Here is an 18,993-nt window from a genome sequence, read left to right on the forward strand (position 1 = left end):
GATATTTATGTTGGAGAAGAGATGATGCTTTAGTGGAAACCTTTAAAAATGATGAGTTTCAATAGGGGGAATAGATGATAGTTTCTGCTGATTGGAAAATTATTAACAGAGGATTATTAAGCTAAAACTTTCACGAAGGGATGGACAAGAGAGAGTAGAAGGCAATCCTCATTCATAGTTATTAGACAGCAGTAGGCTTTACTGCATGTCATGGTTAAGCATATATGAAGAAAAAAGTAGAAGAAATGAATTGTGATCAGAAGGGAAACAGAGATATGGAAAGACATCAAGAAAAGAGCTTGCACAGGTATGATGGGTGCAATGGCCTCCCTCAGTGTTAGAGGAGGCATCTACATCTTACCTTGGTTACTGCGTGCTGAATAGTGATTGAGAATAGCATCTAACTAACTTCCTGCACCTCAGTGTAAATATCTGCCGACTTTCAATTCGCAAACTCGCTCTGCTTCAATCTTTCAGCTGGCATGCCTTAATTATCCGCTGGCCAATCAGTGGCTGGCAGCTCTGCATTACTGATAGCTCTACCAAGTGCCGTGGGCACTGTAGTTCAGCCAGCAATTAACGATCGATCTAGACCTACAGGGATCTTAGGGTGTGAAGAAATGTTGGACAACAGTTATTGGAGTGGGGGGCAGGAAATGGCAATGCAGTGGAGGGAAAACTGTTGGGGCAGACTCTAATTGTCCTGGAACCTGAAACAGAGGTCCTCACAATGGCACAGCATTTATTTAACGTGCCTACTCTAGGGTAGCCACTAAGACTCAGCCCCTTGTTATAACTGATTGAATCCATTGGGGAACTGCAACTACTAACATTTTCCGAGGGCACTCAAAGAAATTTCCTGGTTATTAGTTATGGATTGTAGAATCCCAACAGTACAGGTAGAGGTCATTTGGTCCATCAAGTCTGCACCGCCCCCTCGGAAGAGCATCCCAACAAAATCCACACCATCCCCATATTTCCCATGGCTAATCCACCTAGCATGCGCATCCCTGGACACTATGGGGCAATTTAACACAGTCAATCCACCTAACCTGGACATCTTTGGACTGTAGAAGGAAATCTGAGCACCTGATATAAACCCACACAGACACACGGAGAACGTGCAAACTCCACACAGAGAGTTACCCAAGGCTGCAATTGAAGTGGTGGCACATTGAGTCCATAGCTCTCTGCCAGCATGCCATACCAGTGCCAGAATAGTCCAGGGGCAATCCAGAGTGTTTGCAACTGACAAGAATGGAATAATTCAAAAATTTACATTCATACAATACGTTTTAACTTAAAATTTGCAAGCTGCTTCAGAGCATTCTTATCAAATACCATGTCACAGAAAGAAAAAGGCAGTCAGGTGGCTGAAAGCTTGTTCAAAGACGTGGATTTGACATAGAATCCTAAAGGGTGGAAGTGAGGTAGAGGATGGAGCCTTAGAGCTTAACTCCAGGCAGGTGAAGATGTTATCATCAGTGGTGCAGTTGTCAAAAAGTGGTGAGCTCAAGAGGCCAGATTACAGAAATCTGGAGTGTTGTGAGGCTTGAAGACACCAGAGAGATAAGGAAAGCTGAAACCAAGCAGGGATTTGAAATTATGGGTAACATTTGAAAATTACATATTGCTTAACTGGAAGCCAAAGTAAGGCAATGAAAGAGGTGAATGGAATTTGACATGTATGAGGTACTAGGCAGGAGAATTTGGAATTATTTCAGGTTTAGGTGGGGAAGATGCAGGAAGTCAGCTAAGAGAATATTGGAATGGTGATGTCCAGAGGTAACAAATGCACAATTGAGGTTTCAGGAGCAGATGAGGTAATGTGTGGGCAAACATTACAGAGATGGAAACAGGCAGTTTTAGTAATGGCATGGTTATGTAATCGGAAGCTCAGCGCAGTGAGCAATTCCCAGTGGATTGAAGGTGCCTTTGTATAACTTAGAAGTGATCAATTCCTGTCCTTTGTCAGTTCATCATTTTATATTCTGAGGAATAATCTCTGATCTCACCAAATCTAAACATGATGCCGCTATGGGACGGAAGCTCTGCCCATAGTAGAGCCACTTGTCAGCAGCTTTCCCTGCCCAAGACCAAAACTGAGTAAATATGAGTCAGTGTTTGACTGTGGTTGAGGCGCGGGATATAAAGACTGAACGCAGCAAGGAAAGGGCAGAGCAAGAGAGAGAAGCAGCTCCCTTACTCTGAGAAAGCAGCCAGCTGATCACACAAGAGGCAGAATGAAAGCCTTCCTCCTCACCATTGCTGCAGTGCAGATTCTCCACTGCTCAGGTAGGTACCAGAGAGAGCGGCACCCCATCGAGCAATGAGTTACTGGCAATGAGGCTCACTCGCTGAGATATCACCAATGTGTAAAAATAACTCGCTGAAGAACTCCGGAATGTTTTGTGCAATTTTCCTTTTCTCTCAACAGGAATACCAAGCCCTAAAGATGCTCTGAGAGTGTCTGTTCTAAAACTGAACCAAATTACTGAGACCAGCAATCTGTGTGGGATAACCAGGAGACGAGTGAAAGATGTAAGTGTGTCCTGGCCTCAATCAGTTTCACTCTCTAAACTCTGCAACATTATTACTGAGTGCAATTCACTCAGATTATCAAACAGGAGCAGAATGTTATATTACACTTAGGCTGATGAATCAGACTGGAGGTAGGGAGAGATGATATTGCGCAAGGATTTGAAAGGAGGATAGCAATTTTACAATCAATGTGCTGCTTACTTCGTACCCAAAAGAAGACAATGAGCGCTGGGATAAATGGAACTAGATGTGAGTTAAGTACTACCACCAGAATTCTGGGTGACCACAATTTTACGGGTGGAAGATGTGGGAGGTCATTAAGGGAATATTAGAATAGTGAAGCCCAGAGCTAACAAATGCACGAGAGGTTTTAGGAGCAAATGAAATTAGGCAGGGTTGAATGATATTAGATACAGCCAGATAGTAATAAGCTGCCTCCCTCATTAGATTCAACGCACTGGAAAATTGTCATACAACGTGGATTTAACATTCTCTGTGAAAGAAACCGTCTGCTCCAAGAATTCTGGACTGGAATTTGATGATCCCAGTTGTTACTTCCATCCCAAAAAGACTGCGGTAAGTTCGAAAGTCACATTGTCACACCCAAACCAGCATGTGTACTGAGGGGGGTGTTATATCATTGAATGTAATTTTAATCAATTCTGTTTTGACAGGAGAAAGGTTTGTGTAAAAGTCGTGTTGAATACTTTGCTGATGAGGTTGTTGATGTTGCTGTGGAGTGTCAGGGGTTGAAGACGTTTGATAGCAACAGTGACATTTCAGAGTCGAGTGAAAACAGCATTGAGGTAATTTTATAATTGTACATATCCGCTTAATGAGATTTTTAATATCACAGATAATTTACATTTCTCATTGGTCTGCTGTGCTAAATAGAGAAATATTAATATTTCATTACAGGTCAAAACTAAGTCAAAGGAGATACCAAATGAGGATTCAATTAATGTGAGTACAAACTAGGAATTTGTCAGATTTTTTCTCATTGATCAGGAAAATTCATAAAATGCTTAAACTCCAGGATCAAACTGTGTCAGAGCGAAGTATCAGACAGCAAGTTGTTTTAATCAGAGATAGTAGGGCAGGGGAGCCAAGTCTGATGCTAAAACCAAAATACAGAGAAAGTTTGTTCTTTCCTGTAGACCAAATCAACTGAAATCCATAGGGCTACACAGGTACAAACAATGACATTAGAAGTGCAGTGTCTCTTACAATTTTACGAACGATAAACACTAATTACTTGTCATTCCTTGACGGAACTGCAGATTTGTCACAATAAATCCCAATTAATGGAGAATCAGAGCCGCCATTCTTTTATCCATCAATCCCACAGACTGTGTTGATCAGTGCTGTGCTAGAGATTTTCAGTAAGGATTTCTCCACTCCAGCCATAGCCCTACCAGATCATAGGCTGCTCTTTTGTTGAGGGAGAGAGACAATTAGTAGTGGTTTAACCTGAGGTTCACCACACCTCAGGTAAGGGGAGAGTTTGAAGAGGAGAGTCTTTCACGCCAACTTCATCCAGTGCAGAAATTGAACCCACACTGTTAATGTCACTCACCACCTGTCCAGCCCAACTAAAGCTAACAGAATTTCCCAAAGGTAAAGCACTGAGCCATTGACTGCCAACTTGGAAACTCAAAACGTTGCTGCTTCCACATTTGGAACCTTGTTGACATTTAATGATTTTGTTTCAAGTTGATGCCACAAATCAAAATACTAAACGTTCCAATCTGGGTATTTTAATCCAGGAGGAAAGCAAGTCAACCGAATCATCGCTGGAGGAGTCTCCTGATGTGAGTACTATCTGAGATTTTTTCTGTCAGATAGCTATAACAAATGTAAACTATTGATTCAGCTGTATCAGAACAAGAATCTGAACCAGCAGTGTGTATTTCATTTAGTTAAACGCATTTCTACAGTCTATAAATTGAAAACAGTTAACGTCTCTTAATTTATGGCCTATTAATCACTAAATCTTTGGCTTAAAAATAATTTCAATTATAGTAATAGTATTATAATACTAGTTTCTAATTTAATTGGCTTAAATATAATTCTTCAGCTCAATATTTGTAGTAAAATATTAAATCGATTCCCTGCAATAACTAGATGTATCTGAATATTTTATTCCAGGTGAAAAGCAAGTCAACAGAAACATCCCTTGAGGACTCTCCCAATGTGAGTATTTATTTTTTATTTTATATTTATCTCACTATCTCTTCATTAACCGAGGGTCATGTACGATGGTGAGTGCCATGGGTCAGGGTGAGGAGGAGGCTGGATCCAAGAGCTATCTCAGCTGGTGTAAGAATTGAGCCCACCCTGTTGCCATTGTTCTGCATCAAACTCTCTCCACTTAACAACTGTACTAACTCCCACCATCTGATAGTTATCAACTTCAGTTGTTGGATTGATGCTAATTAGATGGTGATTGATTCCTAACATTGAGAAGTTTCCAGTAACTGGAGCGACACAAATGATGGTTTCATGAGGACACCTTCGCTGTCATTCTCCTCATCCAATCGATTAGAAATTACTGGTTCTTCTGGAAGTGTGGATACATTACACACTCATCAATGGAAAATGTCAGCCACCACCATGCATTTGTGTGTGTGTGTGTGTGTGTGTGTGTGTGTGTATCTGTGTTGTTTGTGGTGGTGGGGTGTCTTGGTGCACTAGAGCACCAGACACGTTTGGCGAGGATTTCTCTGCTCCAGCACTGAGTCACTGAATTCAGACTCTGAACTTGAAAAAGTTGTCACTGCCTCATTGACAATCTGATATTATTTCACTATTTTGCTTAGAGATGATTTGAATGATTGAGATTATTTGCAAAATGCTAAGTATTCCAGCATTTTTTTAATGCAGGTGAACAGCCAGTCAACAGAAACATCATTTGAAGATTCTCTAAATGTGAGTATAATCTGCGATTTTCTGTCATAATTATTTATGCAAAGAAAATGTTAAGATTTGGAATTAACTGCATCACACTTAAAAGCAATTCAGTTTTTATTAAATTAAATGGATGTCTAGAGAATAGAAGGTTCAAGAGTTAACATTTCCTCATTTATGGTTTAATAATCACTGCAATCTTTGATTTAAAAACTAAGCAGTGAAGTTGTTGATATACAGTTCTGGACACCATACATCAAATGAATGTGAATGCATTTGAGGGAGTGCAGAAGAGTTTTACAAGAGTGTTTTCAGGGATGAGAAACTTCAATTATGAAAATAGATTAGAGAAGTTCATAGAATCATGGAATCATAAAATTTGAGTCTGCTTTCCTTAGATAGGAGAAGGCTAAGATGAGATTTGATAGAAGGTTTCAAAATCAAAAGGGGTTGAAACCAACTGGATGGAAAGAAACTGTTCCCTGGTTATAAATGAATGCATCCAGAATGAGAAAACAGAGATATCAGGTAATTTCAAAAAGATGCAAATGCAACATGAGAAAAAAAAGACTCTTTCACACAGCAAGTAGTTGTGGTCTAGAACACACTGCCTGGAAATATGGTGGAGACAGGTTCAATTGAAACAAATGGAAACTTATTTAGGATTATGGGAAAAGGCAGGAGAATAACACTGAGTCACAATGCTCAGTTAGAGAGATGATTTAGAAACAATGGGCCAAATGGCCTAATTCTGTACTATAATGATGCTGTGACAAAGATAGTTCCAATATTCAACGTTAATTACAAAATAGCTCTTGGATTCTTTGTGTAAGCATAGTAGCCCGAATATTTTAATGCAGCTGTAAAGCCTCATTTACAATCAGATATCATTTAAACTGCTGTTTTAGAGCAGAATCTAAAAATCAAGATTATTTAGAAATACTAAGTATATAAATCTGCATACTCTAGATGAGGAGCAAATCAACAGAAACATCAGTGGAGGATTCTCCAGATGTAAGTACAACCTGAGATTTTATGTTGTTTATACTATTAACACAAATAAGCTGTTGAAACCTGGATTCAGTTGCAATGCACAAGTCTGACACAGCTCTGTGTTTTTAACCAATTCAATATATGTATAGACTCTGTAAATTTAAACAGTTAATATGTCCTCATTAATGGCTTAGTAATCAGAAGAACCTTTGGTACAAAGATAATTTCAACGTTCAATAACAGATGAAAGACATATCATTGATTCCCTTTAATAACCAGATGAATCTTAATTTTTTTTAAACAGTTGAACAGCAAGTCAACAGAAACGTCGTTCGATGTGTCATCAAATGTGAGTATAAATTGGACATTAGTGTCAGAGAATTGTCTCTCGATCATGATCATAATATGCTGAACTCACATTGAACTCGGCCCATTTGAAAATGACCATTACTTTTGTTCTGTTCATCCCAGGAACAAAATGATGATTCAAGATCTTAACTAGGAATGAAACTTCTGAAAGTCTGAACTTGATGTGAACACAAGAAGACCTCATTCATATTAAAGAAGATGTTACCAATTGTATTTTGTTTGTTCATTAATAAGGATGAAGGGACCTGGGGTTCCTGTCTGTATATTTTACTGTAACTGGGAGATTCTATAATTTGTAAATGTTCTGTCCTTTGGTGTAGTTATCTTGGTTTCTATGGATCATATTAAAATCATAAAGAATATTTTCTGGTGTTTCTCATTTCAGTGATTAGATTGGAGTTTAAACAGATATGGTGCTCAATCCAACCTGTCACACACTGTGACCAATTCCCTCAGTTGACTGGTGGGGCTGCTGGGGAATTGGGGATTCATAGCTAAAATTGGATGAGTGAGAAAGGACACATGGGTTAATAAGACGACCACTTATTTCATTCTATGGACTTCCAAATTACTGGGTTGCATAATTGATCCCACTGTCTTAATTAACTGTAGCACCTATTGGGAAGGAGCAAGAGAATATGTTAAAAATATCCAGAAACAATTCTCTTGCTATTTGTTCTAAAGCTGAGTCAGGAGGTTCACAGTGCAACAATGGCTGTGAAATTCAAAAATTCGCTTTCGCATTACTCCACAGAGAGGTGGTACAAGCACTAGTAATGATGCAATATCTACTTCAGAGACATGGTCCATGGTGAAAAATGTTGGGAACTAAATATTCCAGGGCATTCGATATTTCATAAAGATAAATAAAAATTAGTAAGGAGGAATAGCCTGATATTAAAACCATGCAGACATAAGAGAGCAAGAACGCTGGCTGAGAAGATCAGGAAGTAGAATCCTTATGGGTGGAAATAAGAAATAAGAGCCAGAAAACAGTAGTGGGATTGTTAATAGGCCCCTAGCATTCGGACAGTATCTTGATCAGAAAATCTTATAATAAAGGCAATAATATTGTTATGGAAGTCTTTAAACTCCATATAGACTGAGCAATTTAAATTGACACAAAGAGGTTTCAGGATGAGTTCACTGTATGTATTTGAACTCATTTCCTCAAATGACAGGTGATGAAACCAAGTTGGACAGAGGCTATTCTAGATCATGTGCAATGAAAGCGTGTTAGTGAATGATCACTTAGCAAAACATCGTCTAGTGATCTGTAATCACAGATTTATTTTTACATTAAATGTGGAAGTGCATAGATAAGTCTGCGTAAAACTAAAGTATTAAACTTAAATAAAGCCAATCACATTTGTGTTTGGAGCATGTTGGCCATGATAGATGGGGAGATTTGGTGAAAAGCGTGACAGTCCCCAGCAAGTACAAATATTTGAAAAACTATTTCAAACTCTGAGTCATAGAGTCAAGGAAAAAGACCCTTTTGACCAACTAGACCAACCATGTTCCCAAACTAAACTATCTGCACTTGCCTGCTTTTGGCCCATATCCCTCCAAACTTTTCCTATTCAGGTACTTATCTAAATGTCTTTTAAACATTGTAACTGTACCTGCATCCACCACTTCCTCTGGCAGTTCATTCCACATACGAACCACTCTCTATGTAAAACAGTTGTCCCTCATGTCCCTTTTAAGTCTTTCTTCTCTCACCTTAAAAATATGACCTCTAGTTTTGGACTCTCCCACCATGGGGTAAAGACCCTTGCTGTTCATCTTATATATGCCCAGCATGATTTTATAAACCTCCATAAGGTCACCCCTCAACCTCTTATGCTCCAATGAAAAACATCCCAGCCTAACCAGTCTCTCCTTATCACTCAAACCTTCCAGTCCCAGCAACATCCTTGTAAATCTTTTCTGAACCTTCTCCAATTTAATAATACCCTTCTTGTAAAGGGCAACCAAAACTATTCACAGTACTCCAGAAAAGGCCTCACCAATGTCCTGTACAGCCGCAACACGATGTTCCAATTCTTACCCTTATAAATCTGTTGTGAATCCTCTCCAAACATCTGTTTCATTGAGTTACAAAAGTGCTGTGAGAAAACCAGTTGATCATACACTAAGTAAGGGGTTAATAGTAGCATACTAATAAAATAAGGTACATTTAATGGATGTCACAATGGCTCAATGGTTAGCACTGCTGTCTCACAATATTAGGCACCTGGGTTCGATTTCATCCTTGTGTCTAATTTACACATTCTCCCTGTGTCTGCATGAGTTTTCTCCAGATGCTCCAGTTTCCTCCCATAGGCCAAAGATATGCGGGTTACATGGATTGACCATGCTAAATTGCCATAGTATCCAGGGATGTGTTGGCTAGGTGGATTAGTCATGGGAAATGCAAGTTGACAGGGATAGGGTAGGGGGGTGGATCTGGGTGGCATGCTCTTCAGAGGGTCAGTGTGGACTCGATGGGCCAATTGGCCTGCTTCCACACAGTAGGGATTGTATGATTCTGATGTTTGACGGCTAGTACTAAGACTAGGGATTAGGGGAATTTTAGAAAGTAGCAAAAGGTGGTCAAAAATTAATAAAGGTGTCAACATATTATACAAGAGTAAACTAGTCAAGAATATGGAACAGATTGTCAGAATCATCCATGAAAATGAAGAGAATATCTAAGGTAAATGTTAGTCCTTTACAAGCAAAGCCTGGAGATATTATCATAGGAAAAAAATAAAGGCAGAGAAATTGAACAAATATTTTCAAAATAAAAGACACAAAAATATACCAGAAATATTGGAGCATTAAATCGGAATGAGTTAGGGAATGTACATACAACTTTTCAATATTCTCAAAAAAATTTTGGACATTCACAGTTGATTGCTTGGTCACAAATCTGACACTGCTATTCACAAAAGCAAGAAGAGAGAGAGAAAACAGGAAACTACAGCCCACTTAGCTTAACCATCATTAGGAAAATCCTGTAATCCATTCTAGAAAAGTTATAATAGGATCATTATAAATCATTACGTGGTTTGATGAAAGAGGAATTTTGCTTGATTAATTTAGTAAATTTTTCAGAAGATATAAATTGGAGGGAAGATGGAGGGGAAACCAGACGCTACAGTGCATTCAAATTTTCAAAAGGCATTTGATAAGGTGCCACATGAAAGGGTGTTATGCAAAGATAATGGGCTATGTTGAGGATAAAAAGATTATCAGAGACAGAAGATTAGTAGGATAAATTACAGATTATATGGAGTAATTTGGAGTTCTTACTGTCTGAGGTCAGGTAAAGAGTTGGAGGAAGGAGGGAAACAGACTAATTTTGCTGCTCCATTCAACTTAGCAGGACGCTATACTTAAAGTAAATGAAATGACATGACATACAGTACACTTATCAAATGTTCAACGATCTGACAGAGTTTCAATGATGTGAGGTGTGCTAGCACTGTGTCAAATTTAATTTGTCTCATTAAAACAGGCCATGTTCAAATGCAGCAAGGTCTGCACAATATCCAGGCTTGGGCTGCAAAGTAGCAAATATCATTCATTCATGTAATAGTCACACCAAAGCCAGGAAATGACTGAAATAACTCCACAGAGGCTGATATCCCGTCACCAAGTCACCCTTTATTTACATGTGCATAGTACTTGATTCCGGTACAGCTCCCTCAGAGCCAGCTCTCAGAGTGAACAGAACCTCTGACGCTCCTGTTTATATCTGTCAGCCAGGGCTCCCTGATTGGACCAGAGTAACAGCTCAATCAAGGAACTCATATTCTATGAGGCCACCCTGGCTGATGTCATTACAATCACTACAATGACCATCTTCAACAAAAGCTTTTGTTAGTCCCATAACACCAATGTTTTCTGTAGCCCTGCAATTATTTTCTCTTTAGATAGTTCTCTTTGTAAGCCTTGATCAAACCTGCATCCAACATGTGGCAGTTGATGCATCATCCACAGGTCTGGGAGTAGCCGTATTGCAGATTCAACATGATGGGATATGAAGGGCTGTCTCTTGTTCTTCAAGGACTCAGGCCAGACAGCAATATGCTGGACTAGGGAAAGAAGCACTCACCATGACTCAGGAATGCAAGAAATTCTCTGACTGAGCTTTAGACCATCCATTTAAGATTTAAAATACTGATAACTCTATGGAGTACAGAAGAGATTCCAAAGAAGCAATCGAAAATCCAGAGATTTCAATTGTAGCTGCAGTGGTATGACTTTGCTGTGGAGTATGTGCAAAGAGAAACCAAACTATTGTTGATGGTCTATCAAGACTAAATGTTCAGGAAAAACAGATGGAAACTTTGCCTCAGGAATTGAGGCTTTCACCTCCTGAAGCATTCAATATTCACCAGTAACACCAAGAAAGATCCAAGAGCGTTGAGAAGCTCAATTTTGCTATGAAGAATGTATGTAAATTTTCGTAAACTTTGTTGAATCCTGACCGTAATAATCTCAGTATTTGCATCATGTAGCAGTATTTTGAACAACATCATTACAAGGGCATTATTCATGACTTCTTGGTTTGTGGTTAGAGCTTGGTGATTCCACAAGCTCTCCATTGGGATCACCTCCAGAAGATTCACCAGAGACATTTTAATATTTCCGACGGCCAGGCCAAGGCTTGTTTCACATTGTCTCAAAGAAGCAGTCTCTGCACTATACACTATTGACAGGAGCAGAAACGATGCTTCTGCCCTTCTCTTTTCCAGCCAGGCCATGGGAATGCCTTGGCATCAGTCTTCAAGAATTTCTCATCTTGATCAATGATTATTCCCATTGGATTGTGTTTCTGAGTAAGTTTGACTAACGTCTGAAGCTTTCTAATCTTTCTGAAGAGTATATTTCCCACACACAGAATCCGGGCTATTGTCACCTGTGACCAGAATTTGCCAATGAGTATTTATGGTGCAATCCCAATTAAGTGATCATCTCTTTCTTATTTCTCAGTTCCACCCAATAGCTTCCCTGGACATATTCCCAAGAATATCCTCTCTAAGTACAGCCGTAAAATTATCCTTAATCAAAAACGCCACTCCCTCTCTGCTCTTCTATCCTTCCTATAGCATCTATACCTGGAACATTAAGCTGCCAGTCCTGTCCATTCCTGAGCCATGTCTCTGTAATTGCTATGCTATTCCAGTCCCATGTTCCCAACCATGCCCCAAGTTGAGAGAGATAGTAGGAACTGCCGATGCTGGAGAATCTGAGACAACAAGGTGTAGAGCTGGACGAACACAGCAGGCCAAGCAGCATCATAGGAGCAAAAAGGCTGACGTTTCAGGCCTAGACCCTTCTTCAGAAATGGGGGAGGGGAAGGGGATTCTGAAATAAATAGGGAGAGAGGGGGAGGCAGATAGAAGATGGATAAAGGAGAAGATAGGTGGAGAGGAGACAGACAGGTCAAAGAGGCGGGGTTGGAGCCAGTAAAGGTGAGTGTAGGTGGGGAGTTAGGGAGGGGATAGGTCGGTCCAGGGAGGACAGACAGGTCAAGGAGATGGGATGAGGCTGGTAGGTAGGAGATGGGGGTGGGGTTTGAGGTGGGAGGAATGGTTAGGGAGGCGGGGACGAGCTGGACTGGTTTTGGGATGCAGTCGGGGGAGGGGAGATTTTGAAGCTTGTGAAGTCCAAATTGATACCATTGGGCTGCAGGTTTCCCTAGCAAAATATGAGATGCTGTTCCTGCCGCCTTCGGGTGGCATCGTTGTGGCACTGCAGGAGGCCCAGGATGGACATGTGGTCCAAGGAGTGGGAGGGGGAGTTGAAATGGTTGGCAACTGGGAACGTCCCAAGTTGATCTGCCTTACCTGTCAGGCCTCTTGCATTGAATTAAATGCAATTTAATTGATCACTCCTACCTCGTTCTCTGCTTTGATCCTGCCTGCCCTGACTATTTGACTTACTCCTTTTCCCAAAGGCACTCGTCCCAGACTGATTTTTTTCTCACTATCTCCCTGGGTCCCACCCCCATCCCCATCTCTTTACTGGTTTGTATCCTCCCAAGCAGCTCTACCAAATCTTCCTGCCTGTATATTAGGCCCCTTCCAATTCAGGTGCAATCCTTCTTAAACAGATCACTAAGGATTTTAGAGTAGATTTGTAGCTCGGGTTGTGGATGCTGTGGTTGGTTGGCTCGCTGAGCTGGTTCATTGTTTTTCCACAGACTTTTCATTACCCTGCTGGGTAACATCATCAGTGAAGCCTCCACTGAAGCGCCGTTGTGTTTTCCCGCCTGTTATTTGAACTCTGGAATCCATTGAGCAGGATTACCTTACTTTTGCTTTTCACAATTACAACCTTTAAAGAGCATCTGGATGGATTTATGAATAGGAATAGAGGGATATGGACCAAATGCTGACAAATGGGACCAGATTAATTTAAGATATCTGGTTGGCATTGATGAGTTGGACCGAAGAGTCTGTTTCCATGCTGTACAGCACTATGACTCCAGCATCCCCACCCCACCCCCCTTAGAAACAAGAAGTAGCTCTGCAAGAATAAGTGGTGGAGTCTCTTATTGTCACACATTATCATGATATCACACAGGCAACAGAACAAGAACAAAGACAAATACAGAGCAAGCGAGTGAAAGAAAATTGAAGGACTGTGAAAGGTGCAAACTACAGGCTATAGAGATGGTAAAATTTAGTGATAATGGAACACATTTTACCACCTATCATACAAATAATCTGCCTGATCAATTAGTTATTACTGCTTTTTCAACACAATGCACAAGCGGAATGGGATCTTCTTTTGCTTTAACTTTCTATCATTTATGTTTCCCAGCACCAAGGTTACTTCATTCACAGCCATTCTTCCACTTCATGTTCCACTCGAGTGAAATTATGTTCTGATCTTCGATTCAAGGTGAATCGTTTTCGAGGTGAAGACACGGAGTAAACTCAGTGAGTTGGCTTGTCATTTCCAGCACGGACTGTGAAGCTGGACTGGTAGAACAGTTCAATGCTGCCAACTCTTTCACCACAGTTCAGTACATCAAAATAAGTCCTGTTAACATCAGCTGTTGGGTGTGCCTTCTCATCTGCTCAACAACATAAGCTTATCACAACTCCACTTTCCTCTCATTGAAAGCCAAAAATTGCCAGCACACCAGTTGTGACATCACCAACGCATGCAGAAAGCCACATTGCTACATCCAAGATTTTTGTTACTGGAGACCAACATCACTACACAGCGCACGGCCAGATGGTACTCAATGGCCATCTTAAGTGAGAACATACACTCACACCATTTACAGGCAATAAATGTTTGCATCAATCGTGTGTTCAGATCTCGTATGCCTTGAGCTCCTCAAAGCTTCTATCTATATTCCTACACACATTCCTACACAACAGGCGTTGTGAGAAGAAGTGGCATGTAAATATTGAACTCCAAATTAAACACACAGCAGGAACGTGCTGACAAGTAGCCTTCACATATGAGATTGATTTAAAATTCTGAAATAGGGAAGGGTTTGTTCAAATTTCCTACAGCTACAATATTACTCATTTCAAGGCTTGATTATAGTCTTGTTTGGTTCTGGTTGGATGTTTGTAGTTGTTAATTGAAAATAATTCCTGTTTTTGGCAGCTGTTCATCATCAGGACTTTCTCTCCTTGTTAAACTGCTGAATGCTTGCCTTTTCTCGATATTTTCCCTGCCCCTCATCCTCCCTGTTCTCCTCCCACAGTAAACCTTGGGCCTCCTCGGAGCCTCATGTAGCCGGGAAGGCAGGAATGCCTGACCACTAACTTTTCCGCAAGTGTCAATAACCCCTCAGCCCAAAATAAATCTCTGGATGTAATGCCTACACATGTAGAGTTAAATGGTTTCTGTTGTCAGGAATAAGTTACAGCTACAGAGACATTCTGGTATTTGCTGTGATTTTGCTCAATGGTTTCTCTTTGGAAACCGGCTCAGAGTCAGCAAGTGTGCATTCTAACCATCATCCTGACAATAACACTGCACAAATCAGTGGCCAAACACTACTTAACTAGCAGCACTGATATGCTCAAGTAACCTGACATTTACAAACAACTGCCTCTTGGATATTACGAATCAAGAATCGCAGCAAACATCAGTGGTTTAGCATTGAGTGCACTGGCATGAGGTGACGCGTGTAGAGACTGGCATTAAATCAGAAAAAAAACTTGCGCCAATGATTTTGATGAAGACAGAGATTGGAAAATTATCTACATCTGAATGTAGCTAGTGAAGATTATTTTAGAGAGATAACAAGAACTGCAGATGCTGGAGTCAGAGATAACAACGTGAGGAGCTGGAGGAACACAGCAGGCCAGGCAGCATCAGAGGAGCAGGAAAGCTGACGTTTCGGGTCAGGTCCCTTCTTCAGAAGATTATTTTAGGTTGTTGTTCAGCATGTGGGTGTATGGAGGAGGCCCACTTGATTTGCCGATTGATAAGAAAATTAACTGTTCACTTCTCGCTGTGAAGCAGCACAAACCATTAAGCAATTAATGTATAATGTGTTTGACTTGGTTTTAGGATCCCAAATATTGGAAGCTGGTGTTTGAGGTGGTTTAGTGCCAACTGAGCTATAACAAAAGAGGCTGTTGACTCAAACAAAATTTTACTTGATAAGAATCAAGTATAATTTACATTAGTAAAACAAACCTCATCACCAAGACTATGAGGTGAACTATGGACGTAGTTCTTTATTCCATGCAATCCTAAAGTATTCTGCCTTGTCACCACCCAAGCCTGACATGATCAGATTGAGTGGAGTTGATGTAGACACAAAAATAATTGTATTGTGCAACACAGTGTAAAGACCATTTATCGTGTGTTTTATAAAAATTGTGGCTGAAATGAGAAAGAAATGTTTTGGCACCAGCGTTTTAAAGGGTTGCTACATGATTTGAAAAGCAAGTAACCGGACACAGCAAGCATTGTGTGAACAGTTATTTAAACCAGCAGTGACAGAAGTAATTGCAGATGAATTGGAACCAAGGTGTTCTCTGTACAGATGCAACTGGGTGGCAACAAGAAGTTGGTTGGTCTATGGACTAGTGATCAGTTATCAATGATACAAGCCTTTTGTCTGCCAACAAGTGTGTGATCGGTTCTCAGGTAACTCAATAGCATGAAGTTGGGAACAATATAGCAGTCTCTCTGTTTTCTGCAGTCAGACCCCATTTTACACCTGAACAAGTCCAGTTCATCTTTTCTTCAGCAGTTGTGATAAATTGAGATTTCAACTAAGTCAAAGAACTTTGTAAGCAAACTGGCCACCTTGTGTCACTTGCAAACCAGTGGAAGTGTCCAGAGAAATGTGACTGAGAAGCAATGTTCTGACCAACAAGGGAATCATAAGGATCATTTCATCAACCCTTGAATAGGAATGAATGAACTGTCTTCTAGCATTCCTTTGCCCATACCCAATTTTTCCCTGCCTGTATGTGTGTGCAGTCAGAGGTCCACACAATACAAGGTTATAGTCCAACAGGTTTATTTGAAATCACGAGCTTTTGGAATGCTGATGAAGGAATAGCACTCTGAAAGTTTGTGATTTCAAATAAACCTGTTGGATTATTACCTGGTGTTGTGTGACTTCTGATTTTGTCCACTTCAGTCCAACACCAGCACGTCCACATCATGTATGTGTATGTGTGTAAGGGGAGGTTTACAAGAGGATTAGAGTTTTAATGTACAGAGTTTTATGTTGATGGCTTGTAACTGTCTACCAGTAATTAGAGTGTTATTACTTCTAATAAAAGTTGTTCTTGTTAAGTACGGAAACTTGCTCCATTCTTTAAATGAAACTGAGTCTGAAAATTAGGTAAATTGGAGAATTTTGTATACTTATTTTAAAATATTTAACTTTTGCAGCAACTCCAGAAATAGTGGGGCTTTATTTCCAATACACTAACAGATGAGTTGTGACAACGGTTTGCAGAATGACGCAGGTATACCTGACACGATTTCCTGGAATTCCTGTACCATACATGTCAAAATCATGCACGAGAGAGGCATCCCGTGGTCTGTGCCATTACTTTAAGTTTATACTGCACCTTCAACTTGAAGATAATGAGCTGCATAACGTTACTGAGCATGTGCCCTGATAGCAGCATGGATGCAGATGATGCGCTTTCAGGGAACATAACTTGTGCTGGGATCAACAGTCCTTCACAAATGAGATCTAAGGAAGGAAAGAAAAGAAGTGAAAACCAAAAGAACTGCGGATGCTGTAAAGCAGGAACAAAAACAAAGTTGCTGAAAAAGCTCAGCGGGTCTGGCAGCATCTGTGAAGGCAAAAACAGAGTTAACGTTTCGGGTCCGGTGGCCCTTCCTCAGAACAGTCCTGAGGAAGGGTCACCGGGCCCAAAATGTTAACTCTGTTTTCTCCTTCACAGACCAAGAAAAGAAGCAAATTCAACTCAAAGAGAAAGGAAGAAAAGATTAGTTTATGAGGGAAAGTGATGGGGAACTATCATGACTGAAATTAATATTTCAAACTTGACATTCTGTAAAATCCTAAAAGAATTGTCTATCTGCAGGAAAAACACACAACATTTCAATTTTTTTCCCTCCCAAGACGCATTGGTTGATTGAACTTACAATTACAATAATGATATTGTTAAAGAGAAATTGCGAATAATGAACCCAAACACCCTGCAATGACTTCAAAGGCAAGTAGCATGTAAATACAACAAGTTCTTTAAAAAAATGATGAGAAAGAGGAATCAATTGAACAAGTTCTCAAGATTTACAATTCATGTTGCATCTTCTCAGCAACTGAACCTTTAAGATAATGGCCTTACTTAATGGGGAGAGGCAATTCTGTGGCAGATATGCCTCAGGACTCTGAGGTTGCACTGAATTAGCGCATCCACAATATTTATACAGGAACATGCAACTTCTTATTTCCAGTTTTATTCAATGATAGTGGTATCAGATGGCCAGGACCATGCAGACATGAGCTATAAGTACCCAGCACTCTCCTGGAAAATGTTCACCACTACCCCACCCCTCCCAGACAGCTCTCTCCCCCAACATACACCCGCTCCATACACAGCATTAGCCACAACCCCTGCCCCTTCCTCCCTCCACCCACCAATTCCCAACCTGCCGAACTGTGCTCACCACCATTCGCTCCATCACATCACAGACTGCAAGCAACTCCACGACCTTTCATCCTCCGTACCTGCACTATACAGAGTGCTCTCCACATCCTGCACTCCCTACTCCCAACTCACCTTCTGGAATCTCTGGCTGCTGTCCCATCGATGTTAAAAGAGTTGCATTGTTGGGAGTGGAGGAGGATTGATGCAGTGTTTGCATGAATGGTGAACATGAGACTGAGTAAAAGGGAGAATCACAATGTTGGTAGTTGAGAGGCTGTTAACAGAAAGAAGTTCCAGCCACAGGACAACAAATAATCATGGATAATATTTTGAATATTTTAAGAGTGAAATAGAGCCAAAGATAACACAGTTAACATGATATTTGAGGCATTTAAACCCTTACTTACCAGAATACAGAAGCTAGTGTCATAAATAGATAATTTAGCTTATCAGTGCCCACGGATCCTGTACTATGAAAAACAGTTGGATAGCAGGTACACACCATATTCCTGTAGAAGCCAAGTGCATATGCCTGGATTGGAAATGCACAGCTCAATTGTAGTGCAAAGAATGAGTCTTGGAGTGGAGGGTCAACAGTGATGACCACTCCACGGACTATTCAGGCAAATTTGTGCACTACTTTTGCAATAAGGTTTGATCCAAGATTATGTGATGCACCATTTACTGAAGGTTTACTCTAAATTTAGCTGTGTAAACACCAGAGAATTGATATACACACTGTGCCAATTATACATGATAATTGCCTCTCCTTTGTCCATTTGTCATTTCATATTCTGAAGAATAATCTCTGATCTCACCAAATCTAAACACGATGACGATCCTGGGAGGAATCTTTGCCCATATTGGAGTCACTTGGCAGCAACTTTCCCTGGCCAGGACCACCAAACTGAGTAAATATAAGTGTAATATATAAAAATATATAATTGAATGTGAAGGAGAGGAGGGGTATAAAGACCGAACGCAGCAAGGAAAGGACACAGCAAGAGAGAGAAGCAGCTCCTTTACTCTGAGAAAGCAGCCAGCTGATCACACAAGAGGCAGA

At 40.4% G+C, this 18,993-nt stretch overlaps 1 protein-coding gene across 1 annotated transcript; it reads left to right on the plus strand.

Moving 5' to 3' along the window:
* Positions 1–2,183: 2,183 nt before the first annotated feature.
* Positions 2,184–6,939, plus strand: LOC109918651 (secreted phosphoprotein 24-like). The gene is made up of 11 exons (XM_048599560.1): positions 2,184–2,295; positions 2,438–2,541; positions 2,989–3,117; positions 3,216–3,347; positions 3,460–3,504; positions 4,308–4,352; positions 4,690–4,734; positions 5,425–5,469; positions 6,418–6,462; positions 6,746–6,790; positions 6,913–6,939. Exons 1-11 carry the CDS (start codon positions 2,244–2,246, stop codon positions 6,937–6,939), a joined length of 714 nt encoding a protein of 237 aa, XP_048455517.1. The 5' UTR covers positions 2,184–2,243.
* Positions 6,940–18,993: the final 12,054 nt, after the last annotated feature.

The sequence above is a fragment of the Rhincodon typus genome, chromosome 7, assembly GCF_021869965.1.
Source record: "Rhincodon typus isolate 14 chromosome 7, sRhiTyp1.1, whole genome shotgun sequence".
Taxonomy (NCBI): domain Eukaryota; kingdom Metazoa; phylum Chordata; class Chondrichthyes; order Orectolobiformes; family Rhincodontidae; genus Rhincodon; species Rhincodon typus.